This window comes from Podarcis liolepis, assembly GCF_965112155.1.
Source record: "Podarcis liolepis genome assembly, chromosome: 4".
NCBI classification, from domain to species: Eukaryota; Metazoa; Chordata; class Lepidosauria; order Squamata; family Lacertidae; genus Podarcis; species Podarcis liolepis.
Window position 1 is genome coordinate 100,750,902 of NC_139558.1, and position 8,295 is coordinate 100,759,196.

Consider the following 8,295-nt stretch of genomic DNA (forward strand, 5'->3'; position numbering starts at 1 on the left):
TACCCTTTCTGTCTTTGTCCCTGTATTTTTTCTTTTTTATATTTGGTATTGTCAAAATTTAACAAAAAATTTTTAAAAAAATATACAGGATATTTAATTAAACATTGTCCACAAGTGAAAACCTGGACATGTTTTGACCAAGCTCTGCAAGCTGCAAGTCAGACTAAGAATACATGAGACAAAACGAAAGAAAGAAATGGAGCTAAGGCATACAGAAGCAGTGATAACAAAAAAAGGGGGGGGGGGAGGATGAACCCTCAGGGCAGAGGCTGGAAGTCATGTGGAGGAATTAAGAATTTGTGAATCAGGAAAAAGACTTAAACAACATAAGTCTCTTTAAGGATTTGTATCTATAGTGGTATATATTGGTTTATTTGGAAATGTGTTGTTTCTTTTGTGTTTTATTTGGAATGTATCATTTTTGTCGTGTTGGAAAATCAGTAAAAAGCATTAAAGGGGGGGGGGCCTCCCTGGCAGGTGGCCATCCAACTTCTGCTTAAAAGCCTCCAGAGAAGGAGAGTCCATAACCTTCTGCCCTGAGGCTGCAGGGCTGGGCCAGCTATGGCCATCCCTGGGAAAGGAGGACTCCTTCTGAACCCTGAGATAGATGCCTTGCTGGTTACAGCTGGGGTTGCTGGGATCAGACACCCCGCGTGGGGCTGTCTTGCTTGGCACCCCACTAGCCAATTCTCCGGAGGCTGGTTTTGTCCAAATGCAGAGTCACGAAACACAGGAGTTAAGTGGGGAATTGCCCTTTGGTCCTGCCAGGGGCCTTCCCAGGAGATTCATCTGGGACCAATGGAGGTGGCCCAGGTGGGCCTCCTTTGCTCTGCTCTAGCAGCCAGGCTCTTCGAATCATAGAATCGTAGAGTTGGAAGGGTCCCCCAGAGGTCCTCTAGTCCAGCCCTTCTTGGCTAACCTGGTGAGCTCCGGATCTTGTTGGACTCCAACTCCCATCAGCCCCAGCAAGCATGGCCCAATGGAAGCTGGAGTCCAATGAATGGAGTCCAACATTTCTCTAATGAAAATAGGGATGCCCTGTTCCATAATAATAATAACATTTATACCCCAGCTCCTAACATATATAAAAAACACAATAAAACATCAAGCATTAAAAATCTTCCCTAGACAGGGCTGCCTCCAGATGTCTTCCAAAGGTTGTCTAGTTACTTATCTCCTTGGCTCGGGGGTCGCATGACTCCATACCCTCCAACATTTCTCCAATGAGAATAGGGACATCCTAAGGGAAAGTGCTAGACAGCATCTTAAAAAGCAGAGACATCACTTTGCCGAAAATGTCCATATAGTTAAAGTTATGGTTTTCCCAGTAGTGATGTATGGAAGTGAGAGCTGGAACATAAAGAAGGCTGATCGCCGAAGAATGGATGATTTGGAATTATGGTGCTGGAGGAGACTCTTGGGAGTCCCATGGACTGCAAGAAGATCAAACCTCTCCATTCTTAAGGAAATCAGCCCTGAATGCTCACTGGAAGGATAGATCCTGAAGCTGAGACTTTGGCCACCTCATGAGAAGAGAAGGCTCCCTGGAAAAGACCCTGATGTTGGGAAAGATGGAGGGCACAAGGAGAAGGGGACGACAGAGGACGAGATGGTGGGACAGTGTTCTTGAAGCTACCAGCATGAGTTTGACCAAACTGCGGGAGGCAGTGGAAGACAGGAGTGCCTGGCGTGCTCTGGTCCAGGGGGTCACGAAGAGTCAGACACGACTAAATGACTAAACAACAACAAAGGGAAAGTGGGACATTCCGGGATCAAATCATAAACTGGGACGTCTGCTGTAAATCCAAGACTGTTCCTGGAAAATAGGGGTGATTGGAGGGTCTGTTAACGCCATTTGCGGTACGTAAATTGCTACTGCAACAGCAAAGGGATAATGGGGCGAGATGCCATGGAGCTCTTGCCAGCAACACACTCTGGGTTTAGAAAGCGGCTTGTTTGCAGCCGCCGAACCTCTTGCCTCTTAACTCAAGCAAAGACTAACGTTCGCTCTCAGCCGCACTCGATTTGCTCCTGTTTTGCTTCCCCAGGAGCGGACTATGCGAAGGGTGGCGGAGAGGCAGAGGTTTGATCCTGGAGATCAGAGGAGGTCTGGGGGTCCCAGGGTGCCAGCAAGGAAGAGGGAACCCCAGAGAAAGAAGGACATTTGGACACTGGCAGAGAGATGGCTCTGACTTGCACCTGTCAATATAAGAAAAAAAGGAGGGGACTTTAGCATGCTTTTAATAGCATGAGTGTCTGGGATGGGGGTGGGGGAAGAGAATTATCAGCTACTCCCTCACCTGAACTGGTCCGGCACCTTGGGGGCTTGCACTTTTTCTCTGCAAAGAGCAAAACAAAGATAGTTATAAGCAAGTCATTCCAATGAATGCATTTTTTTATTCTTGACTGTATCCCAGTCATTACATAAATTTTATTGCATTAGCCGTGGGCCATAGCATGATATACATTAAAATAACATCATAAAATGTGGGTGGGGAGGTAAAGGTAGATATCGTCCTGGGCAAATACTTAAAGAGAAAACACACACACACACACACACACACACACACACAAACAAAAAACTGCTGAGGCTGGAGGAGGACCGTTAAAGGGTCCTTCAGCTCCTCAGATTTGTCCTAACTCCATTGTCCTTGTACAATAAGGCTACTTGGAAGTCATTCATAGAATCATAGCATTGTAGAGTTGAAAGGGACTCCTCAGGGTCATCTAGTCCAGCCCCCCTGCAATGCAGGAATCTCGACTAAAGATCCCCCGAGAGAGGGGCATCCGACCTCTGCTTAACAACCTCCAAGGAAGGAGAGTCCACCTTAATTATTCAGAACAGAGGTTCGCACAACCCACCAAGGAGGATAGCAACACAATAAAATGCAAAACAGGAACAATTAATTGCACAGTTTTGCAAAATCCATTTAGCATGGTTTCGTTTGATTAAGTCAACAAAATGCACGAGCTTGATCCAGGGGTACCAGCTTGCCAAAGTCTGATAGTTCATTTTCACCTCCAGCACATCCCCCAGCCACTTCCTTCCCTCTAAGAGCCCAGCTAGGTAATATTTGGGAATCACTGGTCTAGTGTTCTCCAAACAAGGACAGTTACCTGCTTTCTGGAAACACTGACATTACAAAACATCATGGGTGCCATTACTGAGCAGCTCAAGAAATTTAGACTGGGACACAGAATACCGTATTTTTCGGTCTATAACACGCACCCGACCATAACACGCACATAGTTTTTAGAGGAGGAAAACAAGAAAAAAAATATTCTAAACGAAACAGTGGATGTATGATTTTTGTGGTTCATGCTGTGGCCACAGACATGTGATCTGACGGTGAGTTTGAGGTAGCCCAATGCAAAAATCCTGAGGATCCATGTGGATCCATGCTTTGTAACCACGTTTTAAGTGGGGAGGGAAGGAAAAGCAGTCAAGGGACAAGGAACACGCGTGGGGGGTGTGGAGAAGGATGCTGTTAATAATGCAGAAGAGGGGTGTAAGAGGAGAAGCAAGTAGGCCCTGCTTCTCTCCCTCCTCCCCGGCTCGCTGAAAAACTTTGCTGCTATTTAGCCAGCTGAGTGGGGAGGGGAGAGGGACAGAGAGCCTGCTTGCTTTAAAGGAGCCAACCGGTCAGGAGCCGCTTACACGAGTGTAAGCGGCTCCTCTCCTCTCCCGCTTTGCTCCTTTAAAGCAAGCAGGCTCTCTGTCCCTCTCTCCTCCCCACTCAGCGGCTCTTCTTCTGCTTTGCTGTTTCAAAGTGAGCCACGGAGGAGGGAAGAAAGGGGAACCATGGATCCTTTGCTCACGACTGCAGCAGATCCCCCCAGCCACCCGTAGGCATTCGCTCCATAACACGCACAGACATTTCCCCGTACTTTCTAGGAGGAAAAAAGTGAGTGTTATGGTGCAAAAAAATACGGTATGTCCCTCTTCCCCACCCCGCAGAGCCAGGGGGGTCCCTACATTGCAGATAATAACATGTTTAGTGCCTCTCTAAGAGAGGGATAACCAAAGTATTGGATAGCTAAGGACAAAATGCTCCCCCTGCAATTTCACCAGGGTTGGCACATTGTAGAGTTCAGCTGTGGTCTTCCCCCAAATTTTGACTGGATCATCTGAATAGGTTTGTACACATCCAGACACTCAAGGATTGTGATATTTGCTATCCAAAATCCCCATTCCCTTTTGATTGGCTTGCTGAATGACCTGGAGGTTTCCATTTTCCTTTTGTTCCAGACGCAGCTTGGCTGGCTGTCTTGAGCCACCTGCGCTGTTTGGATTACATAGAAAGGAGAATGTGGCGACCTTGCACATCTATGGGTGCTATATAGGGGGTTATTATTTTTTTAACTCTGTTGCTCCCCAGCAACAGGACTGTTACCTTTCACAAAGACGCAGTTGTGGACGCTGGAGTCTTCGAGGGAGAGAAGCTGGATGTAAGTCGTCTCCTTGGCTTTGGTGAAGTTGGCCACCTTGAACTTCTCAAAGGGGGGGATGAGGACCTCTTCCTCGCCGGGGAAGAAGGAGAAGTTCTTGATGTTGACCCCATAGCAGGTCTCGATGGTGAAGAAGGTGTCCGTGCCGAACTGCAGGGCGCTCTCGTTCTTCCGCGACGAGGACGTGAAGTGTCCAAAGCGGACTGCCTTGAGGCGCTCGGAGATGAAGCGGACGTTTCGCACCCCGCGGTACACCTTTTGGCACCTGGGGTGAGAGGTGGTCCCCAAGGCGTGGAGGGCCCTGGTCAGGAGGAAGTGAAGTGTCTTGAAGTTGAAGTTGTTGAGGTAAGAGTCTCTCGTGCGCCCAGCTTCCCTCACGGCTGCGTTGAAATCCCTATGGAGGCGCCCTTGGATGGTGTAAGCCATGATGGCGATGACATACTCGGGCTTGAGCCCTGCGGGCAAAGGGGTTTTCCTCCCCTCCCACTGGGAGGAGGCCTCTTCCCAGGCCTCGGCGTAGACTCTGTTTTGGGCGAACTCCGTGCGGTTCAGCTCGGCCAGCTCAGCCTCCATCTGCTCCGCACATCCCTTGTACTGGTCATCGAAAGAGGTCAAGGCCATGTCGAGTGGGGACACTTTGATGGGGAAGAGGTCTCTCCTTTGGATGGGGAAACAGAGGACCTGGAGCAGAAAGAAACGTTAATTGTTTAATTGTACATCAAAATGGAAAATAGCTCTTATGTGTATTGCTAAAGGGAACATGGAAAATTCCATTGAAGCTAAGTAAGATATCTCTGGTACCTAACAGGTTGATAATCAGCTGAGAATGTCTCCCTGCTACTCTCTCACGTGATGTTTAACTTTAGACCACACGAGTAAGATATCCAGTTGCAAATCTCCATTTTGAGGGAGTGGTCTTTGTTCTCAAACCACCAAAACAAAAGGTTGTACTAGTGATGATTCTTTCTAGGAGGGAACAGCCTCGGGCTGGAATGGAGTCTGTGTGGAGTGAAAGAGTTTTGATTCCAGTTCTGTTTGGAGTAATTTTACATTTCTAAGGAGCTAAACCCGGGCTTGAAAAGCACATGATTTTATGCAACTATTTGGATGTATCACTATTGTTTTAAGTCTGCTTTGAAGAAAGTTCTGTGAGTAAAGCTTTGAAGCCATATTTTTGGTCTGGATCATATTTTATTTCCAAGAAGAGTCGGTTTTTATTCATTCTATTGCTTCCATAGGTGCAGTACTTATAACCACAGTAAGGAATACACGAGGAGATGGCTTGAGGAGGCTGATGGGTGGAAGTGTGTGCGTATCTTGATTTTTAATTCCCACTGCTTGCACCCTCTTCATACCTGAAGGTCTCCTGGGAATATTCCCACCAGGTGAAGCAGCAGGATCACAGAGAAAGGGGCCATCTTCACCGCCCTCTCCTTTGAAAACAAAACAAAAGAAGCAAGTTTTTCTCTCCAGCCTGGATATCTCACAGCCGTGTCTTGACACTTGAAAACAGACCTGGGGGGTTCACAGATCTGGTGAATTCAAGGTAAGGTTCAAGCTTTTGATTTGCATCAAAACAAAAACAAACTTTGCCTTCTTCTCAAACCACAAAGTTGGGGAAGGCACACCCCAAATTACAAGCCTGAAAGTATGTTTTGTTAACTTTGGCTGTCGAGGTATTGCAGCCAATATTTTCAGTCCTTTATATAGCACAATTGCCAAGGGAGGAGAGGAAAAGCAACAGGCAGATTGTTTCATGGAGCAAACTTGGTTTCTGCTGCTCCAGAGGGTGGGAACTGAGCTACTGGATTCAAATGGCAAAGAAAGGAGATTCCGAAGAAAGGAATAACTTTCTGAGATCTCATCCACATTTCTGCTCAAAGCATACTTCCTAGGCCTGGGTCTGAGAGGTTCTCCTTTTGCCTTGCTGCTTTCCCCAGGAAAACCTACTGTTTCCTTCTGAATCATAACAAAGGTCAGCTGGGCTTTCTGCAGTTTGGCATTTGTTCCGATTCCGTGGTAAACAGCAGATTTTCCCAGTGAAAGTGGCAGATCAAAAGTGAAACCTCTCAGATCCGTGCCTAAGAAAGTACAGAAGTGTGGCTGAAGTGCTGTTCATTTTGCTGTTCATTTTGGGAGCAGACTCCAAAAAAGTGTTTTTTAAGGATTGCCACCTGTCAAGGATCCTTGAACTGCGATTCCTGCCTTGCAGGGGGCTGGACTAGATGACCCTTGATATCCCTTCCAACTCTGCAACTCTGTGATTCTAGGCTGCTCAATCTGCTCCCAGTATAAGCAGTTAGGTAGGAAAGGCTTCAGAGATTTTGCCCACATGATGTCCCCAAAGAGCAGGGTCATTGGTTAGAATTTCTATTCTGTAATAAAGGTAAAGGGACCCCTGACCATTAGGTCCAGTTGTGGCCGACTCTGGGGTTGCGGCACTCATCTCACTTTATTGGCCGAGGGAGCTGGCGTACAGCTTCCAGGTCATGTGGCCAGCATGACTAAGCCACTTCTGACGAACCAGAGCAGCGCACGGAAACGCCGTTTACCTTCCCGCCAGAGCGGTACCTCTTTATCTACTTGCACTTTGACGTGCTTTCAAACTGCTTGGTTGGCAGGAGCAGGGACCGAGCAACAGGAGCTCACCCCGTCGCAGGGATTCGAACCGCCAACCTTCTGATCAGCAAGTCCTAGGCTCTGTGGTTTAACCCACAGCATATGCAAATAGAAGTGTGCAGGGAAACAATTCAGAAGCAGAGAATTGCAGCTCCCGACTGAGGTGCCTCGGGGCTCAGTATTCTGCAGGAGGGATTCAAGTGCATACCAGAAAAACAACAAATCCACTTCTCTTTTTTTTTGCACTTTGGAAAGCAATGGGGGAAATGTACTGAGATGAACAAATGGCACGCCAGAAGGCAGGTAGACATTCTGCAAGCAACCCAAGATGAATGCAGAGTGAATGCTCATGGTCGTTATAACTGCCTTGCCAAGAAATCAGAACAAATGCTCTGTAAGAAATCAATAAATCTGGATATAATCTAACTTCCATGTGAGCATTGGGCAGACGTATCAGGATGAAGGCTCAGTAAACAGCTCATCTGAAATAACCTGCAGCGTCATCCACCCAGTTTTACAGAGTTCAGGGCAGGGATGAATCATAGAATTATAGAGTTGGAAGGAACCCCAAGGACATCTAGCCCAACCCGCTGCAAGGCCGGAAGCTCGGCTTCAAAGAGCAAGAAATAGTTCTTACACTGGGTTCAAAGAAGCAGCAATCCCTTGACTTCTCTCTCTCTCTCACCATCAGAAAATAAAATGGTCAGACTTATCTGTGGCCCTGTTCCCTCTCTGCAGCCGCTTCTCACGCCCGGGTGGCTCCTCTCAGCTGTGGGACGCCGTTCTCTGGACATGACAGGTGGCAAAGGGGCTTTTTATAGAACCCACTGGAAATCCCCGCCAGCGCTGCTCACCCTTGAGCTATTAATATTCAAGAGCCCTCCAACAATTTTGCTCGCGTTGAGTGCATTGGGTGGTATTCATAGAACTGTAACATGGGGGGTCATCTAGTCCAGCCCCTGGCAATGCAGAAATCTTAGCTCAAGGATCCCTGGCAGAATCAACAGCGTTTTACTCAGAGCAAATGATTGGACCTGAACTTCATTAATTTTGGGGGGGGTCTACCCTGAGTAAAACAGAGCTGAATACCAAGGGTAAATAATATAGTCAGGCATCCCTCTTGAATACAGGGCAGGGTAAAAGGTAAAGGACCACTGGATGGTTAAGTCCAGTGAAAGGTGACTATGGGGTTGCAGTGCTCATCTCACTTTCAGGCTGAGGGAGTCG

General features: G+C 47.5%; 1 protein-coding gene across 5 annotated transcripts; it reads right to left on the bottom strand.

The window, feature by feature from the left end:
• Positions 1–335: 335 nt before the first annotated feature.
• ART1 (ADP-ribosyltransferase 1) lies at positions 336–7,857 on the bottom strand. Of its 5 annotated transcripts, none has more exons than XM_083499912.1 (5): positions 7,706–7,857; positions 5,805–5,882; positions 4,395–5,130; positions 2,301–2,339; positions 336–2,199 (listed from the first exon to the last, which is right to left on the bottom strand). In XM_083499912.1, exons 1-5 carry the CDS (start codon positions 7,754–7,756, stop codon positions 2,099–2,101), a joined length of 1,005 nt encoding a protein of 334 aa, XP_083356038.1. In that variant the 5' UTR covers positions 7,757–7,857; the 3' UTR covers positions 336–2,098. The 5 variants fall into 5 exon arrangements, with proteins under 5 accessions (XP_083356038.1, XP_083356040.1, XP_083356041.1 ...); XM_083499914.1 differs by having other exon boundaries at positions 7,778–7,856; XM_083499915.1 differs by having other exon boundaries at positions 7,754–7,856.
• Positions 7,858–8,295: the final 438 nt, after the last annotated feature.

Bases quoted from the DNA above. Each gene is read 5' to 3' on its own strand.
- ART1 (XM_083499912.1), bottom strand. From the start codon at position 7,756: ATGGTGAGAGAGAGAGAGAAGTCAAGGGATTGCTGCTTCTTTGAACCC. The intron at 5,883-7,705 runs GTAAGAACTATT...TTGTTTTCAAAG, and splicing joins GCTGCTTCTTTGAACCCAGT to GAGAGGGCGGTGAAGATGGC. The intron at 2,200-2,300 runs GTGAGGGAGTAG...TTATATTGACAG, and splicing joins AAGGTGCCGGACCAGTTCAG to GTGCAAGTCAGAGCCATCTC.